At 46.5% G+C, this 17,891-nt stretch overlaps 1 protein-coding gene across 8 annotated transcripts in view; it reads left to right on the top strand.

The window, feature by feature from the left end:
- Nucleotides 1–382: 382 nt before the first annotated feature.
- The window catches only part of Septin11 (septin 11), an 83,706-nt gene continuing 66,197 nt past the window's right edge, over nucleotides 383–17,891 (top strand). For all 8 annotated transcript variants that reach the window (XR_015738532.1, XR_015738533.1, XM_087908861.1 and 5 more), the window contains exon 1: nucleotides 383–539. Coding sequence is in view for 6 of the 8 variants with exons in the window: in XM_087908861.1 (XP_087764987.1) it covers nucleotides 513–539 (27 nt within the window). In the remaining 2 variants the exon portion in view is untranslated. The remainder of the gene's footprint in view (nucleotides 540–17,891) is intronic.

Raw genomic sequence — 17,891 nt, 5'->3', positions numbered from 1 at the left:
CTAGCTTCCCTGCCCCACCCCGTAGCAGCTCCAGGTACCGGCTCAGCGCAGCGCGTGGCAGCCCAGGGTTGGGACCTCCGCGCCTAGGCTTTTACCCGGACTCCAGCACGTGTTGCAGTGGGGGGAGGCAGGCAGCGGCCAGGCTCGGGACGCCTTAGTGGCACAGTAGAAAGTCACAGAAGGGAAGGTGACTGATTCTAGACACTCTCATCCTCCCAGCTGACCAGGATCATGGGATACCCACTGCGTTCGATTGCTTGCCTGGGGCGGGGAAGCTCTCTACACCCCCGTCCCGAGGCAGCCAATGGTCGCGTCCAGGCGGGAGGCCATGTTGCTGGAATAAAGCGGGCGGGGCGGCGCGGGCCAGCAGATGCGGCTGGAGGCGCGCGGGAGCAGGGTGCGAGCAGGGCGCAGCCGCGAGGGAGGCGCGGGGGAGGCCAGCGGGAACCGGGGAGCCAGCAGCAGCCTGTGTCGGCGGAGAGCAGCCAGGCGCAGCCGGAGCCGCAGTCGCGATGGCCGTGGCTGTGGGGAGACCGAGCGTGAGTGCCGGGGCCTCGCTTCCCCAGCGTGCTGATCCTGGGGCGCCGGGTGGGCTCCGCTTTGGGGCGCGTGCGGGTGGAGACTTGCGGGAACCAGAAGGGGGCTCTGGGTGGTGGCTGCTGGGGCTGTGGGTGTGTGCATGCATTTAGGCGCGCATCTGGAGCGGAGGGGAGCTTGGGGAGCCGGCAGGCTCAGAGCCTACCTGATGCAACAGTGGATCTTCTTGGCGCGCCCCTATTTCGGGGATGCGGGAGAAAAAAAGACCCCTCTGCGAGGCGCCCTTTAAAGGGGTAGCTTCAGCCGCTGCTTTCCCCAGCTACCTCCCTCTCCCGGCGCACGCCGTTCGGCTGCTGATCGTGGAGGAAGGCGCCAGCTGCCGAGGGTTTCCTCATGGTTCTCCCGCGCCCCGGGGGCGATCGGGGCACGGAAATTGGGAGCCGAAGCGCTATGTCACACGGCTGTAGAAGCGGGTCCAAGAGGTGGGATTTCCGTGGTGGCTTACCCCCGGTGTATTGTGAAATTCCGGACACCCTCAGGCGCCCACCCGGGTGACCCGGCCCTGCCCAGGATGTGGACAAAGCCCCAGACGCACACACAAAGTTTTCAAAGGGCTCCCTTTCGGGGTGGGTGGAAGTCCTGAAATACTCTGTGCCTGGCAGGCCGGGGGCGGAGGTAGTGAATGCGGGGCTCAAGGAAGAGGAAGGGAGGGTGGGTGCCTGGAGAAGGAGTGCTCCAGCACCCGAAGGCAAGGAGGGGGATGCTCCTATCCGGACTCTGGGCCCGGGTACACAACGCGGGCCGCGCCTCTTGGAGTATGTGCAACTCTGGAGCCTGCCAGACCGAGTGGTACTTTGAGGATGTAGTTCAGGGTCTTGTTCCCAGCCTTGGGTGAAAGGGAGGGAAGGGGCGGTGGCGGCGGCCTTTCCTTTTTATTGAAAGGAGCCCAGCCCAGTGGGAAAGGCGGAGACCTCTTTTCTTTTTCTCATTTTCTTTGTCGACGATCTTAGCCCACTTTTGCCTGGTCTGCCCTTGGGGCGCCTCCGGTGTGGTCCTTCCTTGGCTAGTAGTACCCCATCTTTTTTTCCTCCCTTTCGAACTTTGCAGCTTGCTGCAGGTGGTGGCCTTACATTTTGCAGATACAGAGAAAAGTCTTAGGTAGATGCTGAAAGCTACAAAACCCAGATGCTCAGACTCTTGGCTCCCCCTCCCCATGCCTCTCTGTACCCCCAGGAGTCTCAGCCCAGCAGGAAGTTCATGGGGGGGGGTCACTCTTTGCAACGCCTACCTCCATTTGGTGGTTCAGTTGCTTTTTCTGCTGTTTGAGTTGCTTTGAAAGACTTTTTCCACGGTGAGAAAATGTGCATTGGTCATTGCTAAGTGTTCCTGTGGGTCTTTTAGGCCTTTCGAACTCTGTTACATGACATAGCGTGAATCTTTTATGTCTTCTGAACTCTATTACATGACATAGTCTTAAAAATGTTGTCTTCCTCTTTATACAAATTATGCCCTTGTTAATTGGTCCTAGGCAGTCATTACTAAGGGAATTTGCATAGTCTCTGGACTGATCTCTTTAGAAACCAAGGTTAAATCTTGCCCTCGCCACATTTATTTTCAGGGAATAGATTCAAAGCACTAAAATAGCAATATATGTTTTAGATGCATCAGCAAGTGTCTGGGAATGCAAGTATCCTGTGTAGGGGGTGTCTTTTTCAGCAACACTTACTGCGGGTGCATTCTTGAGGATTGGGGGAGGTGGGAGAAATAATTTGCTGCACATTTCCAATAAATTAGTAGGTTCATATATGTCAGTTAAATAGGAACAATATGTGGGTTTAAGATTTAGTTGTGTGGCTGTAATCATATCCAACATAGGGTCTGCCAGCCATATGTGAACTTAATCCTACAGAGTTCTTGGGTAAGGCCTCGCATTCAGATAATAGGGGAGATTTTTAAAGTATGGGTACACAGAAAAGACAGCTTCTTATGCATATCCTGTGTTGTCATTGGAATTAAGATCAAATTCCTTCAAACTTAAAAACAAGACACCCCACCCCACCCGCAGTTGTAAGAGTGATCAGAAATGACCGAGTTAGCTGAATAGCCTTTTCAGAGGCTACTGAGAATGTGTGACACATTTGCATGGGCTGCTTGGACTGTTTGCCCTGGGGGATCTTTTAAGTGTGGCCTCTGAAACCTCATTTCTCTGGTGAGTGCAGAAAGGTCTCCAAACCCAGCTCCTGAGACGGCTGTGCTGCATCTCTAGTGTTGAAATTTTCAACCTCCCCAGTCCCTTTATCTGCCCTGGGGTTTGGACAAAAGAAGGAAAAGGGATGGGAAGGGAGAGAGCCACCCCGAAGTGGACTTTTTCACAAGTGGAATTACCTTACTTCTTTAGAATTTATTAAATTTTTTTTTAAAAGGAGTTGTTGAGGACAACAAAACTTTCTCCTGCCTGCACAAGCCACGGTTCCTGTCCAGAGAGAAGAACGACTTTTAGTAAGTCGCTCACAGTTTTAGATAGTCTAGTGTGACATTTGCAGCGGGTGACAATTGCGTTTTAATGAACAGAAACACTTGTATGAGGGCCTGGGTTTTTGCGTGGTTTTACATTCTGAGAATTAAGTCCAAGTCCCAGTGCTTACGGTCTACCACTGAGCTACCTGCCCCATCCTTCAAATACTGTGTTGTCTATATTATGGAATGTGTGTATTCAGTTACAACTGCTTAAATTTCCGGGTTAAATTCACACGTGTCTTAGGTAGAGAGCCGCGCTTTTGGTGACGGAGCAAAGGCCGTAGTTGAATGGGGTGCTCTTTCTTCCATTTTGAATCTGCGTTCATAACATGTTCCTTTGCCCGCTGGCCTCAGGCCTTGGCCCTGACAAGACCCCACACGGGTACTGTTTCCAGAGTGCACCTAGGGTAGCAGGAGGGCTTCTCTCCTACTGATGAGTCTCCATTTTTGATGGCTTAGGGATCTTGAATCCACATCCCAAAGCAGCTGTTGATTCTGAACAAGGCAAGGCATAGTGATTACTCTGCCTGGGAGCCAGACTTTGTGTAGATGGCAGGTGCTCTCTTTTAGGGCATCTAGTGTTACAGTGTCTGGGGCCTGGGAAAAACTTCAGGAGTGAAATGGTTTGGTTACTGCCCCAGTGCAGAAAATACTGCCTCTTTTTTTTTCCTAGCTAAAGCCCCGTTTCAACTTTCCCAGTGGAAATGGCGTATGATAACCTTTGAGAAATTTGTTTAATTGCCCTTTTCATTGAGCTGAAAGAAATGGAAAACCAAGTTACTTGTTTGCCCATTTGATACTACACGTTTGAGGACCTGCTTCATGCCGGTCTCTGTCCCTGGAGTTCGGGGTACAGCAGCAGGTATTTGCTTGTATTTATTCGTTTTTAAAAGGTTCAAAAATCCCTGTTATTAAAGTGTCATGGGATTGGTAAACTGGGGAGAAAGGAAGTATGTGCTTATTGCTGACGACAGTTAGGAATCAGGTGGCGTTTTTTTTCTCTGAATCACTTCAGAAAGCTTTAAAGATACTGCCTCTCTCCAAGACGTGGGGGTTGTCTCCTCAGGAGGTGGGGGTCTTCTTGCGTGAGGAAGCAGTGACAACGACGTGATGTTCCCATTTGTTCTAAGTTGACATTACTGGGATTTGAAACTGTGAGGGCAGATGGAGGACTCTAGGTTGATACCTGTGTTGAACGATTAATGAAGCTGAGAAGAGCTCGGGGAAGAGCCATCTACACAACGCGGACTCTGGCTGGGGAGTTTTCTAAACGATCATAACGCTTTAGCTAGTGATAGGAGCTTTGTAGGTTGAGGACCAAAAAGTGTCAATGATTAAGATTCAGAAGAACACTTTAAAGTACAATAATGCTTCTTCTAAAACTGCTTGGAAACCAGTTAATTTCTTTAAGAGAAATCTTTTAAATGGCCTTTAGTAATGTATCCATACCACAGTGGATGTGGGAAACCAGTCCGAGAAGGAACATGCCCACTGCCGTCAGGTGATGGCCTTCCACCAACTTCTGGAGGTTTATTTCTCCAAGCCTAACCCATCTTGCTTAAACTGCTAATTAGAAACCAAACTGTGTGCCTGACTCGCCTGACCATCTAAACACTTTTACACTGGATGCTTAGTGTTGGGCCTGGGCCACCGTGTGTCTCTGTCAGGACAAAGGGATGAATAATGGCGGGGCTCCATGTTGCCACGATTTGGAGAGCCAGCTTTGATTGATTGCCAAAGCACTAAGCATTTCCCCCCATTGAAGATGCCACTCTGGAGCGGGCTTCAGTTTCTTTTCGTTATGGGATCTTAATTTGTTTCAGGGAGAAGAGAGGCTGCATTTAGACTTTCTTCCCCCAATTGGGACTTGTCTTTTGTGGTCTTGGTTACACCTGCCATAGTTGGGGTCAGTAAAGCTGAACCATTGTTTAAGACTAAGTGAATCTAAAGCTTTTATCCTTTTTCCCAAGGGGCCCTACTTTATAATTTAACTGATACCCTCCTCGTCTTTTAAATCTAGATTGACAGAAAACTCTTCCAACTAAACAATACCTCCCCTGACCCACTCAGCGCCGCTGGCAGCCCATCAATGCCGCTTCTGTTGAGCACAAAAACAATGCACGGGCTAAGGTGGCACAGGCAGCATTCGAAAAAGAATTTGCTGGGCGATCAGAAATAAAATTTGCTTTGTTTCAGCCCTGGCCTGGGTTAGAAATCAGGGGTGTGTTCCCTGGTGTGACTGTAGTCAAATGTTAACTTGTCTCTAGTGTCACTACCCATGAATGAGCGCAGGTGCTCAAGCCCAGTGACACGGGAAGTCATGAGTGCAGACGCTGTCCGTACACTTTTGGAACTGTGGCCCCGTGCGTTGTGGTGTGGTGTGTTGAGCGAGGGAGCAGGCTCGAAAAAGCAGGAAGGAGTCAGCCTCCAAGAAGGGAACTTTGGGCCCTACGAGTAGGACTTCTGTTCAAAACAATCACACAAAGGTTTGTTTTTTTTTCTGTTATGCGAAAGGAAATTAATATGAAATTTACCATATTTCTTTGATAAATAGCATCACTTGGGGAAGATATTTATAATATTATAAATTTATAATTTTCTTAGGAATCGGAAACAGTCATTCTTTCTGTAATACACTATTTTATCAGGCTTTGGTAACTCACTTTTTGTGCATAAGTGCCAAGATTGTTGCGATGATTCACACATAGTCCCTGTGTCTTACTGTGGTTTGTCTCTTTAATTGAGGTTTTGGCCCTAGTGGCTGAGCCCAGCCTGTTAGGGCTCCGGTCCTGTAACTCTGGTGGCATTGTTTTCCTGACAGCAGAACTGAGTGAGGAAATCAAGTCCAAGGTGGCCACAGACAAGTGTCAATAAGTTTGTAATAAGTTATAATGACAAGCATGGATAAACGGTGTGTGCAGTGAGCTCTGGAAGCGAGAGAGAGCCTTTTGAAGCTATCTAGTGTAGCTCAGCTGTTAGCGTTCAGGGTTGGTGGAGAGTGGACTGAATGAGGCAGGAAGTACACGTCCTGCAGGTGTTTTTATGTAGACACGTCTTCGCTGTTGCTACTCTCTGGATACTTTATATCCTATTCATGTCTTGCTCCCAACCTAAACTATTCTTAGTCCTGGAATTGGTGGAAGGAAGACACTGAAAATGAGCAGACTACTAATTCCTCAGGGCTAGGTTCTGTCCAGGAGGCGTGAGAAAGGATTCACACCAAGCCCTTAGAGGAGAAACCTGAAGATCTGGGAACTTTAGCAGCAACTAGGATTAGAAAAAGGAACTCAAAGCCCACTGGATCCTATGAGAATTGGAGTTTGTATTAAAGACCAGCGTTCCCTTAAATTTTAGTACCCATTTCATTCATCTCATTTCTGTGTGTATTTTTATGCCATATACATTTGTGAATCTCATTCAGAGTGTCCACTGAATTTGTTTTGACCTGATTTTGAAACTTAGAAAAAAAGCGGCCTTGAAAAGTCTTTGTGAATGAGGAACTTGTTTGATTTTGGTTTCTTGAGACAGGGCCTTACACTGGCCTTGAACTAGGTGTGTAACTACTAAATAGCACAGGGTGGCCTCAAAATTCATGATTCTCCTGCCTCTGCCTCCATGTCCTGGCATTACAATATGTGTCACCATGTCTGGTAGCATCTTGATTTTATTTTTTTAGTTTATTCTATTCAAATTTCTGTTGAAATAATTATAACCCTATTCTCAGAATACACAACACACAGAGTGTGTGTATGATAGACAGGTGAGAAGTAACGTACACAGGAAAATGAGGCATGAGCCATCACTCACCTGGTTTGAGGCAGCCTGTTGGTGGGTAAAGCTTTGAGATGGGACGGTTCTTTTTGCTATTGCTGTGGACAAGAAGTGGTGGGAGGAAGGGTTGCCTTTTGCTCAAGGTTTGAGGGGCTATCGACCATCCTGTTGTTGAAGGAATGGTGGTGGCCAGCCCCACGGCATCCTGTTCACATTATGGAGGACCAGGAACTAGTGATTCTGAGCCTGGAAGTGGAGTGAGGCTGTAACCCTCCAGGCCACTTCCTCTAGCTAGGCCCCACCTCTCAAAGCTTACACTGTCTCCCAAAATAGTGCTACCAAACCAGGTGTTCAAATATGCGAACCTGTGCGTGGCATTTTGACATTCAAGCCATACAAGGAACCAAAGCTCTTAGATCAATATGCACACAGGCCTACCATCTGTATCCATTAGGTTAAAGTGTGTTGACGTAAGAAAATGACTGAGGTTTGGTGGTTTACATAGCAAAGAGTTATTTATCATTGAAAGTTCTTACCAGTTGCATCTTTGAGGGCTGGTCTGTTTTGACTCCAGCACCCAACCTAGGCTTGTGTGTCTGGTGGCAGAGCAGAAAGATCCTGGGTCCTGAGCTGACTTTAATGGGTCACTTGCCCTTGGATCTCATTGGCTGAAATAATGATCATCCCAAACTCATCAGGATGAGGATGAATTGTCTGGTAAAGGGTAGCCCTGGAAGTTACTTGGCCAAGCTTGCGAGTCATGGGATGTGAGGTTGATCCTTCAGGGAGAAGCAGCAAGTATTTTGAATGACAATTGACCATAGTGCGCTATGCACTGAATCTTCTGGATCGTGAAGCCAAGGGTCCTTATTATTAGTAGGGGTGTGTGTGTGTGTGTGTGTGTGTGTGTGTGGTGTGTGTGAGAGAGAGAGAGAGAGAGAGAGAGATTTACTCAGCAAAGGTTCATTGCTCATTCAGGATTCTTGAATTGAATCCAGAGCCTTAAAAAAAAAAAAAGATTGGTCTTTAGTGATCTTCCTCACTTTCCTGTTCTGATCACAGCTGGTCGTGGTGTGATGATGGCAAAGTGGTAAGGAAAGCTAAAGAAGGAGGAACAGCCAGAGCGAGCTGAGGGCGCACAGTGATGGAGTCTGTTGTTCACCGCGATGAGCGTCCAGTGGCATCATCGCCCAGCGATGCGGTGACCTTCCGAAAGACCTTCTGTACTGCTTGCTGGCGGCCTCAGCTTGGGACTTTACTCGATGGGAAATAGCTGTGAGGCCATTAGGATTTCCAGCTGCTTGACAGAATCATTTCCCTTGGGAGGCATCCAGAGCAGCCCGTTCCCAGCCGGCCTGTCCTAAACGCAGCTGTCTCACTTCCTCTCCCCGCTTCTCCCTCTTCTGAGAGAGGGGCAGCCTCAGCATTTGGGGGGACAGCTGTAGACTCTGAAACCAGGATGCTCCAGCAGGATGTGCCAAACTCTGTGACCTCAGGCAGGTTACTCTTCTCCTTTGTAGGCAGTAACAGTCCTTTATGAGAGGATTTAGCAATGTATAGTTCAATACAATAAAAAAAAAAGGTTTAGCTTCCTCAGCCATGCTGACAGCGATACCTTGGTGATCTACAGTAAGACGTGGTTGGTGGGGGGAGGGGGCAGTGAATGCTGAGGTAGTAACAGCTTTGTGCTGATGGCGGGGTTCAGACTTAAGACTGCTGCCCCTTCACTTTAGCGGGAATGGAGCCTTGGAAGGGCATAGCCCCCTTCTAGTTAGCACACCTTTGAATCATGTAGTAAGCATTCCAGCTCTCATCGTAAACCTCCCATTGTATATGGGCTTTGGCTAGTTTCTTCTTTGAATTCGCACACTAGTGACTGACTGCAGCATTGTGGCATCCTACTTAGAGTGTGTGCTAGGTACGTTGTCTGGTTTTTTTGGCTCCATTGGAGCAGCTCCTGGGCATGTTCATGGATCCGTAGTCTGGGTGAGGGACTACCTCACCAGGGACATGTCTGTTGTGTACCTACATTCCCTATCAGCATTGGCTGAAGAAGTGAAATCTCATTCTGCAAGTGTGCTGCCTAAGACTTGCATTGAACCCATATGTGAACCCTACCTCCCCACGACTTCTCTTGGTCTGGTGCTATGTGACCCTCAGGTAGATGAGAGGCACAGCTGTGCTGATGAGCTCCAGCTGAGCTTGTCTGACCTATATGCACATCTGGATGCACAAAGGATGGCCGTCCCAAAGGGAATCCATGACCGAGGGCACGGAGGGTGGTGGTGTGAGACTCACTTCAGCCAGTAAATTGGGCAACTCTGAGGTACAGGATACCTACCTTCCGAGGCTTCCTCATGAGCCTCAGTCTGCAGGGGTGATTAGCTTCTCAGTCACTGTCCACTAGCTTCTCCTCCTCCTAGACTCTATCTAGTCTGTACTCGGGTTCTACCGCCTCCCACCAAACACCCTTCATGTGAGACGTTGTCTCAGGTCCTTGCCTTTTAAGGAAACCTGGATGACATCACACTGTTCTTGTCTGGGGGGACTTTTTGACTTCATATAGTAAAAGAATTGGAATGTTTTATAAAAGCAAGGTACCTTGGGATGATCAAATGATCCTCAAGTGCTGGGCAGTAGTGGCGCCGGCCTTTAATCCCAGCACACAGGAGGCAGAGGCAGGCAGTCTCTGAGTTTGAGCCCAGCTTGGTCTACAGAAGGAGTTCTGGGATAGCTCGGGTTACACAGAGAAACCCTGTCTAGAAAAACAAACAAAATGCTCAAACAAATTGAACATTTACTAGGTTTTTACCACCATTTCACGGAGGGCAGGCATCAAACTTTTGTAAGAAGTGGCCTCTGAAAAGAAGAGAGTGTATCAGAGAGTTCTTTGGGATTTTCATGTATAGATCTTTGGAGTGGAACTCCCAAGTTCTCAGGTTAGATGTGCTTACTTGGGAAGGGATAGCATTCATTTAAGACTGTATTTACCTATTTCAGATAAATTTCATTTCTTATTTGTCCAATTTGGAATGATTGAGAGCCTTTGTTTTCCCTTCTATATAATATGCTGGCTAAGGATAAGATGGAAGACAAATAGGAATTAGAGTCTTCAGGATTCTAATCCAGCCCGTTCTGATCGCCAGCTCTCTGAATAAAACACCGCTTAAAGATCTGACTCATGTAATTCACCCGTGCGATGTGTAGCAGGATGCTTATCTTGTGAGCTCACGAATACCACAGCCATGTCTGTTCAGAAGACACTGTCAGATTTCTCCTCATCTTCCGGCTCTCCCCTCCTCTCTCTCCTGTCTCCTGCAATCTTTCCCAGGATTTGGAGTGAGTGACAGAGACGCCTCCTCTCAGGGCTGAGCTCTCATCAATTACTTCTTAGCCCTTTGAAGAGTTCTGAGTCTCTGTATTAATTTGCTGCAAACAGAAGCTTCTCTGACTAAAGCTGAGAGCAGCACTAATCTGTGGGTCTACAAACATTCAGAAGTCAGTGTGACACTGGTCAGTGAGCATGACGACAGGGCCTCTGACCATCCTGGTCATGAGGTTTGCTCCGGGTGGACAATACCAGGCCTAAATTCCTTGCTGTGGAGCAGGTCTCAAGATTGAGCAATATTAAGGCCCTGGATTAGTTTGTTTGCCCAAGAGTTTTTAGGATAATTGCTCAAATGATCTCTTTCCTTGGGCCAGAGGCTGTTTCTGAAATCCTGGAGAGATTCTTAGAAAGGTCACACAGCAGGCCGGTCCGCGGAGGATCACCTTCTCCCCAGCGTAAATTAGCATCTCTCCGCCCAACTTTTTTGGCTATGGCACTGTGTGCCCCAGCAGCCTGGGACCAGTACCTTGGTACCTTGGTTAGCTGTTTGTCTGTTAGTTCCCTATCTCTTTGTTTTCCGGCTCTTCCATCCCTCTTAGTCACCTCTCCCCGAGGGAATGGTGGTTGCAAAGTTTGTAATTAAGCACACAGTCATCTCTGAACCCTCTAAGGAAGTTTTCTAATTGTTGCTCGTCAGATTTGCCTCCTTGTGAAGCTAAAATTCCTCGGCATTTTCTGGTTGTAAGGTTTCAGCCATTGAAATGACTAATTACCTTGCTCTCTGCAGTTGCAGCTTAGAACTAACTGGCTTTTAAGCTGTGTGGTTGAGGATCTGCAACTGAGTTGGGCTTTTTAAAAAAATGTTTTAGTTAACATATGTTAGCTATACATAGTAATGTGTTGAATTATGACATTTTTGTGCATGTGTGTAATGTATTGGCTCGTAGTCACCCCATTACCCTTCTTACCTCCTCCAACTCCTGTGAACCCCATTTATCTCCCCATCTATTCTCTTCTACTTTCACATCTTTTTTCACTTTTTCAAAAATTCTTTTTTAGTTTAAAAACATTTTTATTTTGATATCATTGTTAATTAAAATGTGGTTATGTAACTCTTCCCCTTCCTCCCTCTATCTCCTTCCAAGTGCCTCCCTTCAAACTGATGTCCTCCTCTGATTATTAGTTTTACATATATGTGTTTATGTATGCACATATATTATGGTTTTAGGACTGACCACTTTGTATTGGCCAACCAATTCTTTTGTTTTTGTTTTTTTGATGACCAATGGGTTTCATTATTGCTCATAAGCACAGTGAGAAGCTGTTTACACCATGTTGCCTGGGCCCCCAACCTTTGGCTACATCGTTGAAGAAAGTACCCTCCGTCTCCCATCAGCAATTAACCGGCTATCATTCCTCAGAGGTGAGGCCTGCTGAGCCCCTCCTCCCCACTTGACAGTGTATTGAAGGAGGGCCCCACTGTATGCAGGTGATCACAGCCACTGTGAATTTATATGTACAGTGGCCATGCCATGTTTGTATGTGCGGTGGCCATGCCATACTTGGGAGACAGCGGTCCACAACGCTTCTGCCCTTCTGGCTTATATAGTCTTTTCATCTTCCTTTCCACCGTGTTCCCCAAGCCTTGCAAATGGTGATACAGAGAGTTCGAGGCCAGCCTGGTCTACAAGAGCTAGTTCCAGGACAGTCTCCAAAGCTACAGAGAAACCCTGTCTCAACTTTCCCCCCACCCCCGTTTCAAGATGTCATGAATGATGACAACTTTTTGACATTCTCTGGTGGGGTTCATGTAGGCATTTAGAGGAGCTGGGACTGTTGCAAAAATATTGTCAGATCTCTCTCTTTAAAAAAAAATAAATGTATTCTTTGATAATTTAATATATCTATATAACCTATTTTGATGATATTTATTCATCCCCCTCATTAGTGTCTCTCATCCGCTCCTACTCCTGGTGGATCCCTCTTCTTTTCAAGTCACATTACTGCTTTCATGTCTTAAAAAATTAACCGACCGAGTTTAATGAAGGTTGCTTATATGAGCACCGGTGTGAGGGAGGCTGTTTACTGAGGCATGTACAGCTCACTCTCAGCTCCACTCCTGAAGAAAAGAAAAATGACTGGCCTTCAGCAGCCAGTACCTGCCTACAGCTGCTCAGGCGGCGCGTGCGTGCGTGCGTGCGTGCGTGCGTGCGTGCCCTCATGAGTCCCTTCCTCATCCATGCTGGAAATCCTTCTTCTTGAAGAGCTGTTCTTATTCTTCGCTGGCTTTTCCTGTTTCCTGTTCTGTAAGTCAACAGCCCTTGTGCCCCAGCTGACCCCAGGCAAGAAGGAAGAAGCCAAAACCGCGTTCCTTCTCACTCTCCTACTCCAGCCTTACCAGATCCAAGGTCCGTCCTTGGTTTCAGGGCTGGGTGAGCTGTGCAGACCCGCTGTTCCTACCTCATGCCTTAACTCCTTCTGACAGGCTTCCTCAACCAGTGTGGTAGCTGAGACCCTTCTGCGATTCTAGCCCTGTCTTCTGGACTCTTGGCAAGCTTACAGTGCTTCTGATGAGAACAGGCTGAGGCTCAAGGATGCCCAGCTTCCGTGACTTGGAGGGTCTTGTACTCTAATCATTGGTGTTTGGCTCTTGCTCTTCTCTTGGATAAACGTGGGAATTTGCCTCCTGTAATCAGAAAAAGGTGGGGGGGCTATTTTATTTTCCTTTCTTTTATTATGGAATTTGAGCAGTAATTGAAAGCTAACCATGAGCTTTCTTAGGCCGTCCTCTCGTGTGAGTATTCTTTGGGTTTAAGGCTGGGACAGAAGTGGCACACGCAGGGACCAGGAGTGTGTCAGACTCTGAAGAGAATGTTTTCCGACTCTGCTGGCTGTTTTCCACTGCCCACCCTCTCCTCAGAACACCCGGGCAGCCCTGCTTAGGCCAACGGGCTCTGACCAGCACACTAGGAGCAGCTGTTCAGCTGAGGGCAACAGGTGCAGGGGCTCCGTCCTTCCAGTTGTGTGCCGGGTGGACCAGTTGTCTGTTTTTAAACCCGCTCATGCCAATTGTAGAAGTCATCAGACGTGTATGGTTTAATTTCATGTTCAGTAAGTCTATGAAATATAAATGTGAATATCGACTTGCTTCTAAATTAGAGGTGCTAGAAAGATTCATCAGGGTAAGAATTTTGCTAAAATAGAACTTGTGTGTTTTATATAGGTAAGGTACTTGTCAAAAAGATGGAGAAAAAGATTGGGTTCAAGCAGAGTCTGGGATCTAGGGAGAGGACTCAGTGGTTAAATAGCACTTGCTGCTCTTGTAGAGGACTGGAGTCCAATTCCCAGCACCCACACTGGACACATACCCCTACACAGACACACATACATAAATTATGTCTATACATATATATGTATTATAGATAAATATTCATGTATGTTATATGTAAATATATGTTATATAAATGTATATATATTTTGGTGACTGGATCTCAATACATAGCCCTGGCTATTCAGGAACTCACTATGTAAACCAGGTTGACCTTGAATTCAAACAGATTCACTTGGACCTGCCACTCTAGTGCTGGGATTAAAGAAAGGCACACACCAGTTGTGCCTGACAAAATACATTTTTTTTTAAGTAGAATAAATGAAATCACAAACAATGTCTGTGTGTCTGTCCTGGAATTGCAGCCTAGGCAGACTTGTTCAAATTCCTCTGATGAAAATGCCTTGGCCCTTTGTCAAAAAGCAAAACAACAAAAAAAGCCCCTCACAAATGTTTAGATGTTTTGAGATGAAATCAAATATTTAGGCTATGACTATTTTTATAATATCTCAATCTTTAAATTCCTTTTAAGATAAATCCTGTTCCTTTAGATAAAGGAACTTTATTTAACAAAACTATCCCTTTTCGCTTATTGTTCCCATATGCTAGCCTGCATTGTGTGTGGCTTCTCCTCACATGACTAAATGGGGGGAAACATTTGCTTTTAAATGAGTGGTTATGGGGGTCTGGAGTGATGGCTTAGCGGTTAAGAGCACTCACCCACATGACTGCTTACAACTGTCTAACTCCGGGATCCAACAGCCTTACACGGATATACATGCAGGCAAAACATCAATGTGCATGAAATAAAAACAAATTATAAAAAATGAGAAATGAATGGTTTGTCTTATATTCAGATGCACTTAGTTATTGTATCCTAATACAAATAATTATCAGGTTTCTTGTTTTATTTTTTTTTTTCTATACAGGGTTTCTCTGTAGCTTTGGAGCCTATCCTGGAACTAGCTCTTGTAGACCAGGCTGGCCTCAAACCCACAAAGCTCCACCTGCCTCTGTCTCCTAGGTGCTGGGATTAAAGGAAGGCATGTGCCACCACCGCTCGGTTTATTGTTGTATTTTTGATAAAAGATTTAGAGATAAAAGGATCCTGTTTGATTGGTTTCTCTTAGTTTAACCCAGAGTAGAGGGAACTAGGATTCTAGATGCAAAAATATAACCTCATCTTGTAAAGACAGCATTACTGGTTTTTGTTTTACTTTTAGTTTTTGTTTGTTTTCTTTTGTCTTTATTGAGATAGAGTGCCACGTAGCCCAGGCTGGTCTTCAACACTGGATCCTGTCTTCATGTGCTCCATGACCTCCAAACTCTGAACTCCAGGATTCCAGTGCCCGCCTGGCTAAGGCTTCTCCGTGCTTCCTTTGAGATTTTCTCTAGTCTGTTCTGTCTGGGAAGGGGAAGCTGTGGGGAAGCTGTTTCCTTATGTGTAGATGAAAGCTAGGACCACAGTCTGAACTATTAACCTTCCTGGGTTTTTGCATTCATTCAGATCCTCTGATTTCCCCAAGTGGCACACACTGGCTGTTCGCCTGGCCAGTCTCCCATTGTTGAATCCTTAATCCTTTCAGAATATATTTTTTAAATAACTAGTTTTCTCTGTCTCTGTTTCTCTGTCTCTCTCTCTGTATCGACATTACAGATATGTGCAGTTGAGTGCAGGTTCTCTAAGGCACAAGTAGAAAACCTTAGGTCCCCTGAGCTGGAGTTAGGGGCTGTTGTGAGCCATCCCATATAAATGTTGAGAACCGAACTCTGGTCCTCTGTATGAGTAGTACAAGCTATTAACTGCAAAGCCATCTCTCCAACCCCTTAATTTTTAATCTTTAGGTGTTAAAAAGGTAAGTAGCTTGAGGCTGGAGAGATGGCTCAGTGGTTAAGAGCTCCAACTGTTCTTTCAGAGGACCTAGGTTTGGGGCTGAAGAGATAGGGCTCAGCAGTTAAGAGCACTGGCTTTTTTTTTTCCCAGAGGACCCGGGTTCAGTTCTAAGCACCCACATGACAGTTCACAACTGTTTGTAACTCCAGTACCCGAGGATCTGACCCCCTCACACAGACATGCATGCAGACAGAACACCAATGCACATAAAATAAATAAATAATGAAAAGAGAGCAGGTAGCTCAGCATACAGAATATGCTTTAACGGAAATGTCCTGTAACATGGCTCCATGCACAAGGTGCATGCAATGCACAGTGAAATCAAACAAACACCAGTGCAAACAAGTAGGTGTAGTGGCAGCTCCAGGCACGTGGGAAGTGGAGGGCAGGGGCGTCAGGAGTTCAAGGTTATCTTCAGCTCTGTAGTGACTTTGAGGCGTGCCTGAGCTATAACCTTATCTTCAAAAAAAGAAAACAATGGCAAGAAAAGCAAGTAGGAAGTTATTCTTCTATTCTAAAATAGAGGGGCAGTGGAGATGACTGGAGGCTGTGATGTGTGATCCTTCATTCCTCAGACTTGAACTAGAGCCATTTACGTGTACTCTGAGGATGTTTGTGCACCTTGCAAGTGGGTGTTGCATGTGAGCATTGCATGTGCTCATTGCATGTGGGCCTCGCATGTGCGCCCTGCCTAGACTCATTGTCCACATCCCAATGGTTTCCTAATGGAAGTTGTGTAACTGCATGTTTTTCCTGTGGTTGGAGTTGAGTAGGTAAGTGTTTACCTTCACAATAGCTTTGCAAGTGGCTTTGTTAGGTGTTCCCCTCAACCCAGTGCCTACAGCTGCTGTGTGCGGGATCAGGATTGAGACCTGCTCCCTGCAGCCAGCTGTGTTCTCAAGGCCGAGTCCTCCGTGTTGGTTAAACCCTTACCATAGTGGGGATAGCAGCCTCAACTACAGAATAGCTATGGCGGATAGAACTTTCAGTGATGGTGGAAGTGTATTCCTCTACTGCATTGTCAAATGTGGCAGTCACCAACCGTGCATGGATGGCGATTGTACCCTTAAAATAGGTCCAGGATAGCTGCAGAACTCAAATTTTAATTTTAGCTTGATGTTAAAATTAATTATTTTTATTAGATTTATCCATTTCATTTATGAGGGAGTGTGTTGCTTGCGTGTGCATGTGTGCACATGGGCATGCTTGGTACTGGTAGAGGTTAGCAGAGGGCATTGGACCCCGGAAACTGGAGTGACGAATGGTTGTGAGCCACCGTGTGTGCACCGTGTGTGTGTGCTGGGAATGAAATCCAGGTTCTCTGCAAGAGCAACAAGGCTGTTAACTGCTGAGACATCTTTTCGCCCATTAATTCAGCTTAGTTTTAATTAACTTATATTGAAACAACCACATTGGGCTAGTGGCTCCTAAATTGTATAACACAACTTTAAGAGTATAGTCTGGAAATAATTACAATCTGGTCTTTCTCGCTGATGTTTTTGAAAATAGAAAGCATACGGATTATAAGCAAGAACTACCATGATAGCTGCAACCTTTTTATTAAAGTGAAAATTTCAAACATCTACAAGAGTTGGGAATTCTAACCTGTTACATAGGGCAGTCGCTAGTCTCAGGCCACCTGTGTCCCAGAGTGTCTGTTCATCTCCCTCCCTCCCCAACAGGTTTGAGTAAGTTGGAGACCTGGACCAAACTTTCATCCGGAAGAGAGGGGAATGAGTGGCATCAGAGAGAAGTACACAGTGACCCTCAGAGGATTCTGTGATTTAACAGTGCCAAGTCTATAGGTAGTGAATGATTGGCAATGATAGGTAGCGAATACAGAAGTGTGTGGCCATTTTTGAACTTGTACGGTTTCACCGCCGGCACCCATACTGTCATTGTCATCGACCCTGTTACCCTCATCATCACCATTGCCATCCCCACCACCACTACCATCATCGTCCGTCAAAAAAAAAAATATCAACCGCAGCAGGCAGTTGCTTGCACCAGGCCTCGCTTACCTGGGCTTATATTGAACCTTGGGCTTATGCATAATTGAAAGCGTGGAGACTTTACTCATAGGCAGTATTTATTGAACGGCAGCGGTGCTGAGACATGGAAACTTCAAAAAGACTAAAAGGGCTGAGGCCATTTTTAGCCGAGACTCCTCAGCTAGCTTAGCTCCAGAGAGAAGCAGCTTGACCGGGGCTCGCACACAGTGCGCGCTCTGATTCGCTCAACCTCACAGTGCTCCGGCACCCTTACCTAGGGTTTTAGAAGGGTGTGACCTCCCGAGGGCAGAGACTTTGTGCCCAAGTCTACTTGCAGACACTTTGGGGAAGAAGTTTTTGTGCCATTGATAGTTTCCTTTGTGAAACTATCTGGGAGGTTGAATTTATGCCCATTTCTGGTAGAGTAATTGTGGGAATTGCTGCTTATAGAGGAAAGCCTTGTAGCAAGGGCGTTGGAGTCTTGCAGACACCGTGAGGGAAGTAGTGCCTGCTTGGAGATATTGG

The sequence above is a fragment of the Myodes glareolus genome, chromosome 8 (assembly GCF_982192425.1).
Source record: "Myodes glareolus chromosome 8, mMyoGla1.1, whole genome shotgun sequence".
NCBI classification, from domain to species: Eukaryota; Metazoa; Chordata; class Mammalia; order Rodentia; family Cricetidae; genus Myodes; species Myodes glareolus.
This window is presented reverse-complemented; position numbering and strand designations above follow the sequence as displayed.